The 22,176-nt window shown below is 39.1% G+C and overlaps 1 protein-coding gene across 1 annotated transcript; it reads left to right on the top strand.

Moving 5' to 3' along the window:
- The first annotated feature begins 5,378 nt into the window (after positions 1-5,378).
- MSR1 (macrophage scavenger receptor 1) lies at positions 5,379-21,721 on the top strand. Its single transcript, XM_075265956.1, has 10 exons — positions 5,379-5,491; positions 5,963-5,964; positions 10,585-10,692; positions 12,897-13,237; positions 14,991-15,177; positions 16,130-16,201; positions 18,614-18,682; positions 19,171-19,260; positions 20,362-20,544; positions 21,588-21,721. Exons 1-10 carry the CDS (start codon positions 5,379-5,381, stop codon positions 21,719-21,721), a joined length of 1,299 nt encoding a protein of 432 aa, XP_075122057.1.
- Positions 21,722-22,176: the final 455 nt, after the last annotated feature.

Here is a 22,176-nt window from a genome sequence, read left to right as displayed (position 1 = left end):
CATCCACATAAACTGACAGCATGTATACACTGGAATATAGGTATTTTGCAGTGTATTACATGGAACCATTACTCAAAAGATCACTGTTTTAAATAAACAAATTGCATCTCATTCCATAAAAAGGAAGCTCTCATTGCTACACCACCTGAAAAATATAAAAAACCTGAAAAAAATTATTTCACAAAATCTGCCCCCAGAATAGCGCTCTTTATATCCCAAGCCCTGTCAGGAACCTGTACAATAGGTTGCTACCACATATAAGGTATTACATTGTTTGGGATAAATTATGTAAGAAACTGTGTGGTATTTTTTCTCCTTTAACCCCTTGCGAATATGTAAATTTTAGGGCTAAATGAACATACAATTGAAAAAAGTAATTTCTAAATTTCAATAAATTTAAGTTTTAATGCCTGTGCAGCGCTTAAAAGATTAACAAACTTCTTAAATTCTGTTCAGAATTATTTGGGGTGTGTGGTTTTGAAAATGGGGTGTTTTCTGGGGGTTTCTAATATGTAGGTCTACAGAACTGAAGTGGTCACTGAAAAATAGATTTGGTGATATGGTTGTAGGTTTGAGTGTCAAAATATGGCACTTTTTTGTTTTTGTAAAGCATGCAAAATCAGTATGAATGTGCTATTGTAATTGTACACAAAATGAAGGTAACATGCCATTTGTACCAAACAATGAATGTCAGAAAAGAAAATCATGAAAAATGGTGGAATTAAATTTTCTTATTATTATTCAGCTCCACAAGTAATTTGTTTTACCATTTCATAACATATTATATGTAAATTAAATGATGTTGTTAGCAAAATTAAAAAATTATGGCTTTTGAAATTGATGGAGTTAAAAACAAAAATGATATAATGCAAAATTGATGTGTCCTCATAACATTATGGGGATGTGATACTCCTGAAACTGTATTATTTGCATTCTATAAACTATTTACTTAAAATTGTTTAGCAGAGTGCGGAAGATGATTAAAGTAAAATACAAAACAGTTCAGTAGTCATTCAGTTCCATGGAGGTCCCCCATCTTTAGTGGCATATCTGAGGAGAGGGAGACTCCCTCTTGTCCACTGCTCTCTTTTGTCTTAACCACTTTGCATTGGATCATTATATTGATCTTATTGAACATCCATTTCCAGGCTTGTCAAAGTAAGAATACTTTCCAAAATAGAGTGTTAGTTTTTTTTTCAAAATTAAGATGAAGTGAACAAAAGAGAAATCACATCAGTATTTGGTGTGACTGCCCCTTGTCTTCAGTACAGAATCAATTCTTCTATGTACACTTGCATTCAGTTTTTAAAGGAACTTGTTCCAAACATCTTGCAGAGCTAACTACTAGAGATGAGCGAACAGTAAAATGTTCGATATTCGATATTCGTTTCAAGTAGCCCCTCAATATTTGACTACTCAAATCGAATATCGAACCCTATTATAGTCTATGGGGGGAAAATGCTCGTTTCAGGGGTAGGCAACGTTCGATCAAATTATACTTACCTAGTCCACGAGTGAGGGTCGGGCTGAATCCTCCGAGAAGTCTTCTCCGTGCAGCGTCCCCATGGCATCTTCCAGCTCTGAATTCACTCTGCCAGGCATCGGGCCTGGGCAGGGCCGACTGCGCATGTCTGCACTACAAGTGAACATGCGCAGTAAGCTCTGTCCAGGCCCGATGCCTGGCAGAGTGAATTCAGAGCCGGAAGACGCCGCGGGGAAGCTGCACGGAGAAGACTTCTAATGGTAGGAGAAGAACCAGTGTTGATTGGCTGACTGTATAGCATTCGGCCAATCAATGCTGGTTCTGCATCAAACTTTTCCATTCGAATAGCGAGTGGTACTCGATCAAGTATGAGTATTTCGAATACCGTAGTATTCGATCGAATACCTACTCAATCGAGTACTACTCGCTCATCTCTACTAACTACAGATCTTCCATGGATGTAGGCTTGCTCAAATCCTTCTCTCTTTTCATTAATCCCAGACAGACTGGTTGATGATGAGATCAGCGCTCTGTGGGGGCCATATCATCACTTCCAGGGCTCCTCCTGCAAAGGGTGGTCACTCCAAATATTGATGGGATTTAGATTTCTGTTCAGTTCATTCACTTATTTTTTTAATTCACAAACATAAACTATTAACATATCTATTTTTGAAAGCAATCTTGCTTTGCAGCACTTTTTTCCGTGCTTGTCTAAAACTTTTGCACAATGCTATAAGTAATACAAAGACAAAGTGAACACTTTTTCTTTATGCCTCCCATTTCAGTCACTTATTCTTTCTGTCAACTAAAATTACTTTCACAAACATCTTTTAATAGTTTAAGGCCAGGGCCCCTCGTGAATCCCAATCCTGCAAGCAAATTCCATCCATACATTGCAGAAAAATATGCTGCGATTTCTAAAACTGTTGTGATTGAGGAAATCGCAGCATGTCATTTATACCTATGGAAACACTGGCGGTTTCCCTATAGTAGGTATAATGGAAGGAGAAAGTTCACAGAGGAAACCTCTGCAGACCGTCTGTGAAAAGTACTGCTGGAAAAACTGCGATGCGCTGCTGCCACGGTTTTTACCACAGCACTTTTTTTTATGCCCCACTACACGGGACCTTAGTCTAAAAAACAAAGGAAGCAATTCTAAGATTACTGATTTCCCACTGCACCCATACTGGCATTGCCCAAATTCCTTCCTGGTCCATCTTGGAATACCACTGATACACTTAAAATGAAGATATTAATTTGTGTATTAATTGCTTGCCTAGGAAAAGATTAATTTTAATTCATGCATAGCAAAGAATACAAGTAAAATTTTTAACTTAAAATTTTGACGTCAGTTCTACATATACATTGACTTATGTTTCAGTAGTATATAACTGATACACTATGACTGATCATAACCTTTGTAATATTAATGATTACAACTTTTATCACGTTGCAATCTGGCTATTGTATTTGAATATACTTTTAGGTTAGAGTTACACAGTTATGAATATGAAGTTGTAAAACTGTATAGAAATACATCTTATATGATCACAACTTATTTCCATTGACCCCTTAATGCTGAGTATTGTTCTATTACATAGTACTAAGTGTATAGTTAAAGGGGTCTTTTCACCTCCTCCACCAGCTACAACTCTATACATACTTCAATACAACACAGTTAGAATTTTTTCTCTAGTCTCTAATGTTTCTGAGGAATCGGTGTTGTTATTATATTAGCAATATGGGCTCTGAACTGTCATTTTGGCCATTATGGGATGGAGCAAATCTGCTGTTTGGGGACATTGCACCTCCCAGTAATGTCACATGCTGAGAGCTGTGTTGCTCACATCACTGTACGGATGATGTTTATGGGACAGTGCTGTAGTACCTTAAGCCGCCACTAGAGTTTGAAAGGTGAGTGAGCATCCAACATATAAACATTACCACGAGCAGCACTGTCCCTAAACAGCAGACCTGAAGCTATCCCAGGTGTCAGACGCTTTCAGATCTAATATTGATGATAATATCAGAAACTAGATAACACCTTTAAGGGGTTTAATAATGGGAGTATAACATATTAAATCATGGTGGGTTAAAATGTATTTGAAGTTTCTGTAAGGAAAAATTAGAAATGACATGTAGCTCCAGATTTCATCAACTAATAGATAGACTAATGCAAAACAGGAAATTGTTATGAGGGTCTGTCCACAAACATACAGATTCTTAACCACTGACCACAAACAGGAATTGAAGACATAACACTAATGTAACATTGAAGACTTGCCCTGACATATACAATACCTGCCAGGCACTACTGACACTTCACCTTTCAAAGTCTCCCTCATATCTTTCAACTGTAAAATGTAATTCCCTTCTTGGCTATTTTACATTGTATCACTAACCCCCTTAAAAAGAGTTAAGATTTACTGACACATAACAGTTCTCTATGTTATGCTGTTCCCATAACTCCAATGTAACCTCTATAAGACTTAAATCCATAGTGCAGTCAGGTTCTGTGGTTTCAGTATCTCTCCATCAGATTCTGAAACATATACAGTAGATTGTCGGTGGTCCGAATGTGAGGAGCCGCACAGATCAGTTGTTTCCCATTCTTTACTCATGGCAGTGTTCTTAGAAAAATTTCTTTGGGAGCACACTCCCTTGGAAGAAAAGCAACTGCCCACTTGATTGGTCTCTGGATGAATTATTGTTGGCTTGTTACAGGACTCATGATAGTGCCCACCTTATTCTTCCAGATATCTCAAATAGTCTGAAAGGAGGCAAAATAACCTACATAGAGAGAAGAGACTTTTGTAAGAATGACTAACGATATAAGAAAAGGTGAGCAGTACCATGAGTCCTGCACCAGACTTTGTGAAAACCAAAATTTGTGTGTGCACTCTTTTGAGACTGTCAACTGTAGGTCTGACCATGTATGATTTCTTTATACTGCTGAAATCTTTCCAACCAGGGATGTAATTTGAGGGGGTGCAGAGGGTGCAGTCACACCAGGGCCCAGGAGCCTTAAGCACTGGCAGCAGTACTGAGATTGCTGCTTCCATCTGGCCTATAAACCAAGGAGACCCACAGATTACCCTAACCACACTAAGGTTTATTAAACTCCTTATCACCTGTAACCATCACTATGAAGAATTCACTGTAGGGATGAGGTAGAGGGCCCCAGACAAAAGATTGTACCAGGGCCCACAAGACTTTGGTTACGCCACTGTCTCCATCGTACGTATTGTGTGGCTTGACACACTCTAGGTACAATTCTTTGTAACACAATTCCTCAAGATACTACATTTTCTGCATTACTACTATGGAAACCTGTGTTGGATGGAATTTTAGATCGGAGAACCAACACTTATAGGAAATGTTCTCTACCAATGTAAGCGTTCTCTAGAAATGTTTCTGAAAAAAAAGAAATATATACATTTTATCATTTATTCATTATATCCTGCATATAAATACACATCTATAAACAACATATGTAGACCTACAGTGCACGCGCCCAGTGTTAGCTTATTTACATAGGAAATACATGAAAACATTGACTATGCAGAAAAAGTGACTCATTTTCCCACATTGCATAACATCAGTCACTTCTGTGATAAATGTGGATTCATTTCCCTTATTTAAGAAAGAAGACACCAAGAATCGTCCAACTTTCTAGGCAGATTCCAGCAGCTGCTCCTATACTGTACTATAACTTACTTACAACGGTGAGAAGATCTTACAGTGAGCTTTGGGTCATAGAAATGTCTTACAGACAGTACAAGATGTAAAACTCATCTTATTCAGAACATTAGTGATCAATTTAAGGTTTTAGTATGGTTGTGCTTTGGTTTGTGTTTCTTAATGTGAATGTTTTTCTGTTTTTACAGATACTTAAATGGCAAAGTGGTCAAAAGCCTCTGAAAATGATGAGGAAATTACATATCTTGGCCAGCTAGACAACAAACAATGGGATGAACAGTCAATGAAATCCTTAATACCATGTTGTAAGTATTTGCTACGTCATATTGTAATTATTATTAATTATATTATTATTATTATTTTTATTATTATTGTCATTATTATTATTATTATATTATTGTATTATTGTTATTATTATTATATTATTAATTATATTGTTATTATTGATAATAATAATATTTACATTATCAGTATAGATTAAGATATTTGTCATTATATTATGTCATGATATTACTATCCAGGAAAGTCATTGTAAATAGACATATAACATACTACGCCTGTAGACATTTCCCACTTACTTGCTCTGCATTTGGCATCTAGTCTAGACTATATCTTCAGTAACTATGTATCTTTAATGGCCTTTAACAAAAATTTGGAATTTAATGATTTCCCCTTTTTCTGAACGACATAAATGTGGACAATTGTCTTCATATACTATATCATTTTGATAATATTTAGAGGAATTGTGTAAAAAATATTTATGAACTGTAGGAGTCTCAGCAGTCAGAGAATGGGGGTGTTTTACCCCCACTGTGAATGTAGGGGGGAGGGACACAATTGCATCCACTGAAACTCCATTCAGAGATAGCTAAAGTACATTGAAATCAATGGAATGGGGGCTCTTCTGCGCCCACTGCTGTTACATTCACAACATGGGTAAAACACCCCTGTTCTCAAAATCTATGGGGGTCTTAGTGGTCAGACCCCCACTGATCAGCAGTGTATCTTCTATCCTATGGAAAGAGGATACATTTTTTTAAGGTATAACCCTTTTAATACTAATACCTGTTAAATAGGTCGTCTTATAAATACAATCCATCTTTCTATGTTCTACTTGGTCATATAGACATTATAAAGGGGGGTGGTCTCCCACTTAGGTCATGCAGGAGAATGGTTGCCATAAAAAGCTACATGTTGTCAGCAGTGGCATTGGCCAAATGTGGCATCCAGTGAAATCAGATGTCAGTTGTTCATGAGACAAACCCTTTCAGTACATAAACATTAAAGGGGTTTGCTAAGTTCACAACGTATCACCTATCCACAGGATCACAAGTAAGGGGAATCTTATAACTCCATCTTAACTGAGCAATGATAGTTCCACTGAACTCTATGGGACCCCTGGAGGTAGCCAAGTGTTGCATAGAAAAGATCTAGAAAAATATGGAGAAGCAACATGGCTGTGTGACCCTTGCTTCTTTCAGATAGTAGTATAAGGTACCTCTACATTTGGGATCCGTAGATATTGTAGCTGATGTACTGGAAATCTGGCAAAACTTCTTAAGACTAATTTCATACCTGCACCTGGATTCCATTCGGGGATTCTGTCCATGAATCTGTTTGCAAGCAGGACTTTTCTCTGCATTTTTCGGGCAGAAACCTGGTGGACCCCATTATAGTCTATGGGGTCCGTGGGTTTCTGTGGGCAGATTGGGTTATCGTTTTTCGGGACCCCAAGCATAAACCTAGCATCAGTGTTGATTCAATAAATAAGAATACCATTGTATATTACTAGAACTTGCATTGAGATCTTCTTACACTGTAGATATGTGCAAATATTTATGAAGCAGAAGATTCAGTAAAGTTTATAGAGAAATCTCTGCTGCTCAGGAATCATTTATATAATTCTGTTATTGTACAAAATATCATTTATCATATCATCCTGTAATATTCTGCTCATTCAGTTCATCTGCTTCTCCACCATGTATCCTGTTCTTTCAAAAAGATTATTATAAAAAATCCAAAACATTAAAATAATTGAACACTTGATGTCCTTTCTTATATATTGCACATTGTCAAATGTTTATCTAACTTTAGGGAAATGTTGTATTACTTATGTAATTAATTTGCTTACCCTTTTCTTAAATTTCTGTACCTACTGTATATACCTTTTACTTATACCTATAACCTATACCTATACCTATTACTGTATATACCTAAGGCCCCATGTAGCGAACCACAGCCAAAAATGCATTGTGGGAAAAAAAGTGGTGGAAATGCATAACGATTTTTTCCGCAGGGCTCTTCACAGAAAGTCCGGAAATTTTTTCTCAGCGGATTTTCTGATTCTATTATACTTATACGGATAATGGAGCGTTTCCATAGGTATAATTATCATGGTCTTCATTTTTTTACTGCAATGTGTGGATGGGATTAGCCAAAATCCCATCCACATTGTAGGAACTGTAAAACATGATGTTTTTTTAAGTGGTGTTTCAACCACGGTCAAAATGACACGTTTTCGCAATGTGAGGTTCCGGCCTAAACAAATATAAGACAATGCTCCTTTCCGGATTTTGTAGAATTAACAATAATAATAGCACATTAGCTATTAATGAAAGTGTTTTTTCTAACATAACAAAGCACAGACACTTTCGTGGAGCCCTACAGATCAGCGGGGTCTACTCAGCAGCAGGCTATATGGTGGCCACGCTGACCCGGTGGTCTTGCTTTTCTTTGTTACCTATCAGATTATTCCAACAGGTAATGGCAGACAGGCAGTATCATACTCACTAGAGATGAGTGAACACTATTCAAAACAGCCGCTCCGAATAGCACGCTCCCATAGAAATGAATGGAAGCGGCCGGCACGCAGACTTTGCCGGCGGCTGGTCGCTTAACCCCCTGCGTGCCGGCTACGTCCATTCATTTCTAGGGGAGCGTGCTATTCAAAACGGCTGTTTCGAATAGTGTTCGCTCATCTCTAATACTCACCATTGTATATGTTCCTGAGAAACTTTATACAGGATTCGTTCAGTAAATCTTCTGTCTGTTTTCGTGACTAGAAAGAAATTGAAAAGTGATTAGAGATGAGCGAACAGTGTTCTATTGAACACATGTTCGATCGGATATCAGGCTGTTCGATGTGTTCGATTCGAATCGAACATCACGTGGCAAACTCCAAAAAAATTTGATTCCCCTCCCACCTTCCCTGGCGCTTTTTTTGCACCAATAACAGCGCAGGGGAGGTGGGACAGGAACTACGACACCGGAGGCATCGAAAAAAATCGGAAAAAGTCATTGGCTGCCGAAATCAGGTGACCTCCATTTTAGATGAATAGTGGATTTCAAATCCGGGTCATATGAGAATGTGAACTTTGTGACTAAGAGACAGGGATAGCTGTACAGGCAGGGATAGCTAGGGAGAACCTTTATTTAGGTAGGAATGTTATTAAAAATAACTTTTTGGGGCTCTATCGGGTGTGTAATTGTGATTTTTGTGACATAAACTTTTTCCCATAGGAATGCATTGGACAGCGCTGATTGGCCAGAGTACGGAATTCGACCAATCAGCGCTGGCTCTGCTGGAGGAGGCGAAGTCTAAGATCGCTCCACACCAATCTCCATTCAGGTCCGACCTTAGACTCCGCCTCCTCCGGCAGAGCCAGCGCTGATTGGCCGAAGGCTGGCCAATGCATTCCTATGGGAATGCAGAGACTTAGCAGTGCTGAGCCAGTTCTGCTCAACTACACCGTGTGCCGAGTGTGCACACTCGGCTCTGCTATATCAGATGGGCTGACCGGCACACGGTGTAGTTGAGCAGAACTGGCTCAGCACTGCTAAGTCTCTGCATTCCCATAGGAATGCATTGGCCAGCGCTGATTGGCCAGAGTACGGAATTCGACCAATCAGCGCTGGCTCTGCTGGAGGAGGCGGAGTCTAAGATCGCTCCACACTAGTCTCCATTCAGGTCCGACCTTAGACTCCGCCTCCTCCGGCAGAGCCAGCGCTGATTGGCCGAAGGCTGGCCAATGCATTCCTATGGGAATGCAGAGACTTAGCAGTACTGAGCCGGTTCTGCTCAACTACACCGTGTGCCGGTCAGCCCATCTGATATAGCAGAGTCGAGTGTGCATAAGGGTTCTAGTGCACCCTCGGCTCTGCTACATCTGATGTAGCAGAGCCGAGTGTGCACACTCGGCACACGAGTGACTGTCCTGTCTCACCTACATACAGGCCCTCAGGACACTTAGTACACAAGTGTCCTGAGGGCCTGTATGTAGGTGAGACAGGACAGTCACTTAGGATGAGGATGAACTCACACAGACATACGATTAGAGAGCAAAGAATGGACCTCCCGGTGCCAAAACACTTCTGTAATCAAAATCATAATATGACCCAGGATATGAAGATCCTGGTACTAAGGGGGAATTTCAGAGACAGAAAAGATCGCCTCATATGGGAATTTAAACTTATGAAGACCTTTTGCACTCTCCAACAAGGTTTAAACAGGGCCCAGGGTTTTATGGCCTTTTATAACCACTGGACACCACGTCACTGATCAAAGAAGCCATAAACCCAGAGAACTTTCCTGCGAACTGATATATATGTGTTTTTTTAAAACTGTTTATGTTCTGTTTTCCATCTATTTTGCATCTAACACTCCATTTCTCTGTATATATATGCCTACCTTCAGACATTGTGTTATACCATCCTGATGAAGGGACCTTTATAGTAGTCCCGAAAGCTCGATATGTCATCAAAACCTTTTTGAGTTAGCCATTAAAAAAGGTATCAACTACTGAGGACTTTTCTCAAAAAATTTCTTTCATTTCATATCCACTGTCTAACACGGTACAAGGATATATAGGGATTTCCATGAAATAAAGTGACTTTTATGTCACCAGACATGCTTCCCCTGCTGTCCCAGTGTCATTCCAGGGTGTTGGTATCATTTCCTGGGGTGTCATAGTGGACTTGGTGACCCTCCAGACACGGATTTGGGTTTCCCCCTTAACGAGTATATGTTCCCCATAGACTATAATGGGGTTCGAAACCCGTTCGAACAGTGAGCGGCTGTTTGAATCGAATTTCGAACCTCGAACATTTTAGTGTTCGCTCATCTCTAAAAGTGATGTCTAATTTGCATTTATGCATACCGCAAACTCAACATGAACACGAGAGAGATCTTATTATATTGTAGCACGCTGCACTTTATCAACTAACATGTCCACACCAGAAATTTATAGCAGAAGTTAAACCCACCTAACACAAGTTGTGAGTTAAGAAAAGTTGTGAGTGGGAATCAGAGGCCGCATCATCTTGGGACGTCTCCTATAATATCGTAAGTGGATTTGTTTTAAATATATAATAAAGAGTAAAATACCATCTTTATGTTTTTTTAGGTAAGAATACGAAAAGTATTGAAAAGAAACTGAAGATTGCCATTGTGGCCATTGTAATATTGTACATTATCGTCCTAGGTCATCTTGCCTTCACTATTAAACTACAAGGTACTGTAAAAGCGCAATATAATAAAAACATTATGCACACAAAAGGAGTCTACCACCTCCAACCACTACCACCACTGTGTTACAGAGCACAGATGTGTTACAGTGATAGATATACAACATACCTCTGGCTTATTAGTAGAATGGGGGATGTCACTCAATCAGGATGGGTGCTATCATAGCAAGGGGAAGATCAACTCCAGTGTATGGGGTGGTGCAGGCAGCAGATGGTAGAACTCTGACCAGCAACAGCAGAGATCCAGGAAGCTGAAGCCTCGCCCCCAGTGCACCCACTATGTCATTTGCTTAAGACTTCAATGTTGTTTTACTCCAAAACTACAGAAGTGATATGCATAACAATGATACGATGTTTATCCCTATAATACACTCTGTAACATGGTGGTGACTGTTGAATACGCTTGGGAGAGATGATAGACTAGCTTTAAAGAAGCACTCCAGCAAAAAAAAAAAAAAAATTACCATCCCTTCATTCATCACCTGATTGTTTTTCAAACTCTGTACTTTTTTTTTTTTTTTTTAATGTAGATTGTGAACCCCATATAGGGCTCACAATGTAGATTTTTTTTTTCCCCTATCAGTATGTCTTTGGAGTATGGGAGGAAATCCACGAAAACCTGAGAGAACATACAAACTCCCTGTAGACCACTAACCGCTAACCACTGAGCCACCATGTTGCCCCTCACTCTGCACTTTTTCTATGTATAGTGCTCTCATATCCATGCAGCTCGGGATCCATCTTAAGTTTTAACTGCCACTTTCTCTCAGCTGTCCCTAAAATGTATGAGCTTCTTGGAGGTACTCACTTAGTGTGGATCCAGTAGGATTGTGTCATCTTTGGTCATGTTAGCTGCCTGGTTTGCCTGGTTCATCACAGTTACCCCACCGTTACCCCCTGCTTTGGCATTTCTTGCTGCGGTGTGGTCCAAATCAAGTAAATATGATTCTCCTAAATGCAACCCTAACTCTAATCCACTTGCACAGGAAGTGGTGCCAAATACCAACAGTTACTAGATTTATGTGGACACAGGAGGGTGATGCCTAAACCTCCTAGGGGCCTACACTTTCTGAAGTACCATTTTGCTCAGCTTTGCTATAAATTCCACATTGTCTCAGCACAGCATCACATGGATAGCTAGAGACACATTTCCCCGTTTCCAAAAACAGAATGTCACCACTACTCCCCCACCCCATCACGCTTACATGTCTTCTTCTCCGGACTTCCTTATGGGATGGCTCCTCCACTTCTTAGACTCTGCTGGCATGTGCACAAGACAGAGGTGCTTTCCACACCTGCACAGTATATATGCCATCTCTACTGCACAGGCGTGGGAGGCACCACTGGCCTGCACACATGCCAGAAGAGTCAAAGAAGAGGAGGAGCTGTCCCAGAAGGAAGTCTAGAGAGGAAGACATGTAAGTATGATGGGGTGGAAAGTTGGGCTGAATTAGTTAGTTGGGAAGAGCTAGTAGTGAACAGAATAGCTAGTGAGACAGGGAGGGGGTGCAAGGGAGTGAGAGAGGAAGGGGAGAGAGTGAGAGGGAGGTAGTGAGTACTGACTACAACAACCACGATACATTGCATTAGCTAAAACAAGTTGAAGCTACACCATGTAAGCAATTATAGAGGATGCCAGGAACTCCCAGAGAAACCCAGAGGTCATTCAAAACACTGTTAAAGGTATTTGGGTGCACTTATTAACCCATTAATAGCACTAACAGACCTTTTTTAAAAAAAGGATTTTTTGCCTGAAAAACCCCTTTAATATAAAAGACCATAAGTATACAGCCGAGTTCTCCTTTGTTATACTTGAGGAGTAGTCTTATCTTAGCAGTAACAGTGATCCGAATTTGTTGCCCCCTCCTCTAGGGTGCAGACAGTTCTGTTCTCGGTATAATGGGCAAACAGAGTCACTGCAGCTTAGTTACCATTCAATTGAGGAAGATCTGAACTACAGTAACCTGATCTGACCATTGGTCTGAGAATATATGATCAATAGGGGTGTCAGATGTCAGAGTTCTATTGATTTGTATTAGTGTATGACGTCTTGTATATCTTATACTTATTCAATATAATATAATATCCATATTTTAATGTGTAGTGTTTTATATACGGTACATATGTACTGTATGTCTGTGGTAATGTATAGTATAAAATGTGTGTTCTTGTTGGATCTCCTCATTTTTAGGACATGTCACTGCTTTTAAAGGAACAGAAGAAAGCAAGCAGACACAAGAAAAGCAACATTCAGGAAAAAATATAGACAATGAACATGACTACACCGAGGTCATACATGTATTACTGCAAAACCTCTCAGATTGCCAAGCTAAAACCTTACTGAACTCAGAAGGCCTGAAAAATGTAAACGAAATCTTAGATAACAACTTGCAACAGTATAAAAAGACAGAAGATCAAATAAAAAACATTCAGGAGTCAGTAGACAAGTTCACCGTTACACTGGATGACAGCAAAATGAAAATGGAACAGATCAATTCAACAATTATTGAAAAGGTTATATTAATAGAGGAGGTATGTTCATTACAGCAGCAAAGCACTATAAGTAGGGGCTTAACTTGAGGCGGTGCAGAGCGTACAGTCATTCAGTGTAAAGACTGTATGGCATTAACCATTTGTATACAAACAAGGCAAAGACCCAATAAAGCGTTCTACACAGGTACATGTCAATACAAAGCAGGATACAGAGATACAATACTTGATTATAATAATAATTATAATCATTTATAATCATAATTATAAACTGACAAGCAAAAGGGTAACAATATTTAGAACTTGTAACTTTCAGGTTCCATATCTCACCAGCCACTACAGCTTCGAAGATGAGATCATGAGACCATCATTTTATGGACAATCATCTTGGCTATTTCATACATAAATTTGTCTTGTAACTATTTAGCATATGATTAGTTATGCAGATTCTTGTCATGTAACTGCATTGTTACTGTTTTGCTCCTAAAAGGCAAAATGTTTAATATTATGTAAATCCACCTTTGGCTGTCACTACTGCCTCAATCCTTCTGAGCATGCTGTCGATCAGATTTAAGAATGTCTTGACCGAAATCTGATACCAGGTCTCTTTTACAGGACCCCAATATTGGTGCAAACTGGCCAACTCATTTGAGTATGAATAGAGCTTTTTCAACTCTACACACAAGCGTTTGATTGGATTGTGGTCTGGGGGACACAAAATCCAGCGCCACTACTTCATTGTCATTGAACCATAGCTTTGCTAATCTCGACATATGCTTCCAGCCATTGTTCTTTTCATACCCTACAAAGGGGTATTCCCATGTACATAATCATATCTATATTTGTAGATAATTAAAAGTGAAACATTTTTGCAAATATAAGTAATTAAAAATTCTGCAAAGTTTTATAGATTTTCTCGAACTTTCTTAGTGGTGACAGTCTGTTGTCTTGATCGGTTGCCATGGATGCGACCACTAATACAGAAACTTTCTATGGTCTGGGACTTGTCAGGAACCCGGCCATGATGTCCTTATTGTATCTGGGATATCGGGCAGGGACACTACATGTATCAGAAGACATCCCGGCCACAATAGGGACATTATGACAGATTTCCTGACCTTAGAAAGTTTTTGCATTCATGGTCATATCCAACCGATCAAGATAACGGACTGTGACCACAAGATATTTAGAGAAAATCTTTAAAACTCTGCAAAATGTTTGATCACTTATATTTGCAAAAATGTTAAAATTTTAATTATATAAAAATTTAAAAATAATTATGTACATGGGAATACCCCTATAACAAATATGTGAGGGATCTATTTTTTCCACCAACCTATTCACCTCAATGAGCGAATTACATCTTTTTTTTTTTTTTTTTTTATAATGTAGAGTGTGAGCCCCATATAGGGATCACAGTGTATATATATATATATATATATATATATATATATATATTTTACCTATGAGTATGTCTTTGCAAAATGGGAGGAGATCCATGCAAACACGGGGAGAACATACAAACTCCTTGTAGATGTTGTTCCTGGCGAGATTCAAGCCCAGGACTCCAGCACTGCAAGGCTGCAGTGCTAACCACTGAGCCACCGTGTTGCCCCTAATGAGCGAATTACATCTGAGAAAATGTATCCAATAGTCCAATCCGTGAAAAAATTGTCCATGCTCTGTTTTTTCATGCATTATCAACTGTACACAGCAGATGAAGGCGGTTATGTGAATAGGCTCTTACTCTTAAAAATATTACTTTTATTAAAAAAATTCTTCGTTTTTCTCTAAGGAAATTGGACAACAGTACGCCTATTTTCAGAACAGTTCCACAGAATATACCGATGTAAAACAAAAATATGACATTCTCGAGAAAGAAATGAAAGAGGAAGTGAAAACACTGAATAAAATCACCAATGACCTCCAGTTACGAGACTGGGAACATTCCAGTGCATTAAAAAATTTAACACTAGTTCAAGGTAAGGATCCTAACATCCTGACAACCACAAGAGGAACAGCTATAGCTGCAAAAGCTTTTCACTTCTTATGCCTAAATAAATTTGCATTTATTATACAATAAGTAAGACATATACCACTCAATATTAGGAGTCATATTAGTCCATGATATAGTGTCACAGAGCAGGCTACATACTGAATATCCTGTATAGTTACCATAACCAACCAATGTAAACTATCACACTTCTATTTTTAATGTTGAAAAAGATGATTAACAAGAATAACCGCGCTTCCTTAGGATCTTTGGAACAGCAGGGGGTCACTCGTCTTTCAAGAGTGTATATATACTCTTTATGGATGTACTGAGTATAGTCGGCAGCGTTAAACTTGAACGGGAGTTTTTGGTGGGGGAATAGGAGCTGAACTTTTTGATGTATCTTACATTGGAAAAGATTGTACTAAGATTCCGTCTTTTCTAGCTAAAAATATGGGCACCAAGCAAAGAGATTAGATCTGAGCTTTAAATTAAGATCTGAAGAAGGGGTTGACTCCTAAAACCCCGAAACGCGTCATCTTAATAAATACCTATCATTTCATATTCTGTCCGAGTGAGCGCGTTTTACTCCTCCTATTGTTTTATCCAATACTTACCTGCTACTTCTATTTTTAAAGCATTCTTACTCTGCAGCATCTTCCCCACACCTAGGTAAATCTTTTTTGCATAGAAATGTATGTAGATATCACTTTGATATTACTAATGCTGCCTTTGCATTAAAGAGCTTGAAAGTAGTTGGATACAGTCCTGGCAGAGTGTCCTACATGACTTTTCAGGACAATATGAGCATATTCCATTCAGAAAAAAATGTATTCGCACTGGACTTCGAAATCTGCTAAAACTGACCCGAGAATCTCAAGAGGTTTGCTCATCCCTATTATCAATGTTGTTTCTTAAAGTGTATGTGTTCTATGCCATAGGTCCTCCAGGTCCAAAAGGAGACATAGGGGACAGAGGCTTGATGGGAATCCCCGGAGCGCCTGGAATGAGAGGTATATATTTAGTATGTTACTAAAATGTGACATTTCACAACCTCAAATGGCGTGAACAGGAAGGTGATGTGAATGACCAGAGCAATATCTCTACGTGCGTGAAAAGAGGAAGATGCCGCCATGTGAATCACAGGAACCATTAATGCTGACATGTGAGGACTAATCTTACTGTCAGCACGCATGTGAAACTTGATACAGTCATCCATGTGGTTTCCCATTATATAGCATTTCCAATGTTCGTTATATAGTCAGAAATTATAACAAGTACCAAAGGAAAACTAATTTGCTAAATTGTTGTTTAGTAAAGGGGGCTTCTAGATGTCTGAGAGATGCACAGATCTACACTATGAATGTAGGCACTTGCACAGACACAGCAACAGATTGATCCTCACAGTGATCCGCATGCCAAAGCAAAGAATGGTTGGGGTGGGAGAAGGGAGTGGGTGTGTGGTTTGAGGGTATGTGCATCCTTGGGGTCTCATCGTTCTTGTTTGGGATGTGTGGGTATGGGTGGGCGTAGAGTGGGTGGCTGGGGGAACTTAAAGGTCTTTGGGTGGTGGATGGGGTGGTTTAATAGTCTTTGGGGTCTCATCTTCCTCTTGTTTGGTGGCAGCTGGGCACGTATTGGGCAGCGATCTCCACAGTGGACTCCTCTTCTCCATGTAGGATGTAGAGTTTCCTCTTCTCATCTGCAGATGTGAAGTCTGGGATGTGGGCAGAGAGTCTTTCAAAGTAGATGGCCCTCATAGCTGAGTATTTGGAGCAGTGTAGCAGGAAATAGGCCTTGTCTTCTAGGGCCCCTTGGTTGCAGTGTTGGCACAGTCTGTGGCTTGTATGACCAGGTGCTCATGTACTACCATGATAGCGGTTGGGGAAAGCCTGATTCCTCTACTACTATACATCTCCTGCCCAGGGGAGAGGATTAAATATAACAAATACTTATACACACCTCTCCTGGGCTTCTAATGGTCCCTAGCATCCTCTTTAGGGCTATTCAGGCTCACGGCTCCAGAGGTCACTACTAGGGCATATCATTGGGTCTCAGTGGTCACATGGGGTGTTGCAAGATTCTCTGTTTTATATGATCATTGTATAAATAGAAATTAGTTAAATCAATAAGAAAGTGTTCATCTTGGTGTCTATGGAATTTACATTGTTTCCACCCATTGGTGCTACCATCTAAAAAGAGATACCCAGGGTATTTCTGGGTTATGAAGGGTTAAAGGGAGTCTGTCATCAGGAAACTTGTATCAAACCAGCGCCAATGTATTGTAGGGGACATTGTGCTGAGCACTATCAAACAATCCAGAATATGCACATTATGCAAATGAGGTTTAATGGCAGTGGGTGTGTCAGAGTCTGTAAGAGCTCTGTATTAATAAGACCTTTCACCTCCTGGGGCACATGCGGTGTAATACACCGCTAGAAAGCCGAAGACCTTCCCCTTCTGTGCCCCCGGTGAGAGCTATCAGTGCCATTACCATAGCTCTTTACTATCAGAAGGGGGCTTCTGACAGTCAGTCAGAATGGGATTCCTAACATAACAAAATGCTACTCACCCTCATGTATCCCAGCACTGTTCCATATGTTGGGTAGTTGTCTGGGTCTCTGTGGTTTCTAGTTTTGGGTATCTCTACTTTCAAAATTTTTTGTAGATTCATGACAGAAACACAACAAAATCTGTGTGTAAATCGTCATGAAAAATGCACATCAGATAGATTCCTGTACATGTAGCCTAATGAAGCACAGGTAATACATAATATATTAGCATAGCACATTACTGCTTCCTGCCCTCAAGGATGCAGGAACTGCAGTTTTAACTGCAAACAATAGCGGCTGTATATATTTAATATCGTCCTCCTGAGGAGCCATGCGGCATGCATTGGCGAAACGCGTAGAGGAGCTATGAGGAGTACATAGCCCACATTAGGTCAGAATAGGAGAGCAGTAATATCTATTTTATGCCAAATCCATATACCCTTTCCTTCCCCAAGTGTTTAATTAATCACAGGGGTTTAGAGTGACTGTTATAACCAGTACAGGTTAGGGTAGTATATATATATATGGATGACTGAGGGGCAGTTGTCTATGGCTCTCCTATCTACATTCTCCTAATTGGGTCACTATCCTTCTATGCAATGACTATAGTTATGTATTGAGGAGTTTATTAACGCACACGGACACCATCATTCCCTATAGTGTGTATCATTTCTCAATTTTTAGCGCACATTGGGGCTTTTTTTTTTTATCTTATAAAATTAAAAGTTATGTTTTAAATTTACTCTTTCTGTGACAAAAATAATATAATAATCTGCAGCATTATATAAAGTATTACATATTGTATAAGTGGATATAAACATGCAGTGTAATTACAAGCACCATAATAATTATTATATACATTATTTTTTACAGGTTTTCCTGGGGCAAAGGGAGATAAAGGGTCAAAAGGATCACAAGGAACAACCTCACGTGGACTACCAGGTGAGCCTGAAGCAGTTATATATAGGGTGCAAGTCACATGATGTCATGAACGTACTGCATTGAATACAAATTTCTGTACACCATTTAGATTTGCGGCTCAGGAACTGCAGTACTTTTAGTCACAAAAAATAGTGGATGAAATTTTTAAAAGATTAGAAATTTTTTTAAAAAAAATAGTCCAAGAAGTGACTCTGAGCTCTGACACTGGCTGCCTCTGATTCCCACACCCCTGCCTGAGACCGCCCATCTGACATTAAAGAGCTTACATAGCACATACAACGCTGTGTGGAAACATGGTTGAGTCTAGAATCCCTTTAACCAAATTCAAGTAAATAGAAGGCTTTTGTAGAGGTATCTGTTCCCCAATATAACTTAATGAGGATTTTCTTAATTCATACACACAATCTAGGTCAAGTTGTGCATGTATACTTTAAATTACAAAATATTTCTTGAATTGTGAGAACATTGTATAATTGTCGGTCCTTCAGGTTCTAAAGGCGAACGGGGTGAGAAAGGGGAAAAAGGAGACAGTGGTGGATTAATATCAGCAAGTCAAGCAACTACTTCTGCAACTAAGAGTAAGTCATATATATATAACCATAAATATAAATATTAATAGATTTGATGTAAGGATTTATATACACTGTATCTTTAAGGAAATGTTTTCCCAGGAGCATATCCTAAAATTGCCAGTAATGTGCTGTAAATGCTATCAGAAATGCTTTACCATGGCTTGCGATTACACTTATTGAAATCTTGGTCCCAACTTGATTGAACTGAGAAGGCATCACTGTGGATAAATGTAACGTTATGCATCTGGGTAAAAATAATCTACATGTAACATATGGGAGCTGGGAGAGTCACTGGTGAAGGACCTGAATGTACTTGTAGATCGGAGGTTACATACCAGAATGCAATGTCAGTCAGCTGCTTCTAAGACCAGCAGGATATTGTCCGGTATTGGAGACAGGGATGCAATATTACCACATTGGTGCAGCCCCATATGGAAAATGCAGTTAAGTTTTGGGCACCAGTTCATAAAAAGGATGTCCTAGAGTTGGGAAGGTTGAAGGGATGGCCACAACAAGAATTCTGCAGGTTCTAAAGATTGCTGCATTTTTATTTATTTTTTTGCTACATTGTTGGAATGATTTTGAGAAAACTAATGCAAATTTCTTCCTTACGTATCCTTACATTATTACTAAAAAATATGGATCCATTTAGCAGATCCATTCAACGGCTACAAACTGATGTACGTCTGTTTACACGTTGAAAACAGATCCTTTTCTGTCAGTTTTCTTTTTTAAAGGACACAAAAACATAGTATACCATACTTTTATATTTGTCAAAAAAATGGACAGAAACCTGTTTTTTTTTTTTGTTTTTTTTTTACATTGATCTCTACATACACTGGTGGCCTCTGTCTTCATCTGTAACAGTAAGTGAATGTTGCATGTTAAAAAATGAAGAGAAGGCAATGTTCAGATTGGAAAAAAACAAAAATTATGCAACATAGACGAGACATGGAAAGCAGAAACAGAGTATTTTTCTACAGAATTACAGAAATATTTTCTCTATGTGATACACTACGTTACTGGGTAGGCCTAAGACATTTAGCCGGTTATGGTAATGATGGCTACACCTCTATTATAATAATTCTTAAATTATCTGTTGCACAGATTCTATTGTACGACTTGTTGGTGGGAGCAGTCCTAATTTAGGAAGAGTCGAAGTTTTTTACCTTGGAGAATGGGGAACCGTGTGCGATGATCAGTGGGATCTAAATGACGCTAAGGTGGTTTGCAGAATGCTTGGATATTCTGGAGCTTCAAGAATTTATTCTAATCAACTGTTTGGTTCAGGTAATAATTGGATATTAAGAATTGCTTTCAATGTGCAGTTTGTTGATTTGCTTAATTTCCAAGCCAAAAATGAAGATGACAAAAGCCATAAAAGTCTGATATAATTCAATACATCAAAAACCATAAGTAGGGCATTTCACATATAGCAACTTGGCTGTGATATTATGATGAGTCAGCACAGTGGCTCAGTGGTTAGCACTGTTGCCTTGCAGTACTGAAGTACTGCAAATCTGACCAAAGACAATATCTGCAAGGAGCTTGTATGTTTTCCCAATGATTGTGTGGGTTTCCTCCAGGTAGTTCGGTTTCCTCCTACACTACAAAAACATGTTGATGGGTAATTTAGATTGTGACCCCTATATGGGACAGTGGCTGACAATGTCTGTAAAGCAATGCAGATTATGTTGGCGCTATACAAGTAAGCAAAATAAATAAATCATACCCAGTATAGATGACCACCTCCCAAAACCCCCAAACAGAGTTCCAAAATCTGTCATGAGGCCTCTACCTACCATGTGTTCTTTAGAATACTGGTATAATTTATAGGGCTGAGCGATCTTTGGGCCCCTCTCAGTTCAGGGCCCGGTAGTGACTGCTGCCTCTGCACTTCCTATAGCTACGCCTCTGCCCCCATATTCATTTTGCTGTGAGTTTTCATAGAGGATTTGAAGTTATTGTGGGGATATTGGCCCATTGAGGACAGTGGGAGTCATGTATTAATAAAGCAAATCTAAGGGCAATATTTGGTATCTCAGGCAGGGCATATAATAACAAACTAACCAATCATCATTAATCAGATAATTGGCATACCCCATAATTAAAGAGAGCCACTTACCTTGTACATGGCCTTGTCCTCTTTCTCATACCTCACCCCATATCGTCTAACTATGTAGTCCCCTTGTAGAAAGGGTCTAATGAGATCCCGGTCCCAGTTTTTCATGAACCCCATAGCAGCCACATTGCTTGTTTTGACTAAGTACTAGCCTAAATAATGTCCTTATATTATTTTGGTTTCCAACATAACTTAATTGTTTTGCGTACAGGAACTGGTCGAATATGGATGGATGATGTTCAGTGTCTTGGATATGAAACCTCCATTACTCATTGTAAATTCAGTGGCTGGGGAAAAACAAACTGCAGTCACCGCGAAGACGCTGGAGTACAGTGCACTGTATAAGCAAATTCTTCTTTCTTTTTTCCCTACGTTTTGTAAAATTTTTTATTCTATGCTATAATATATAGTTAATTAAGAAGTATAAAGTACTTCTATAACTTGGCTCAGGATGGCTCACAAAATCATTGAAGTGAATTAATGCTGAACAATTTTCCAATAAGCTTGTAAGTAGTTAGTTATAGAAATATGGTAGCAATTGTGCCAATGTTGTAATCCTATTTCTGGTAACACAAAAATTTTGATTAAAAAATAGCTGGGGACTTGTGACATGGGCATAGCAGTAGGTTTTTTTTTTGTTTTGTTTTTTTTTACACATTTCACCACCCCTAAGGTGATAATAGACCTTTGGGGGGCATTATAACACTCCTTGTCTCTTTAGCTGCATGATTTTGTGCAGCTACTTAATCCTGCAAGGATGTATATATTTGCAGTGGTAACAGTGGGCTGCCCAGATGTAT

Source organism: Leptodactylus fuscus, chromosome 1 (assembly GCF_031893055.1).
Source record: "Leptodactylus fuscus isolate aLepFus1 chromosome 1, aLepFus1.hap2, whole genome shotgun sequence".
In the NCBI taxonomy this organism is placed as follows: domain Eukaryota; kingdom Metazoa; phylum Chordata; class Amphibia; order Anura; family Leptodactylidae; genus Leptodactylus; species Leptodactylus fuscus.
This window is presented reverse-complemented; position numbering and strand designations above follow the sequence as displayed.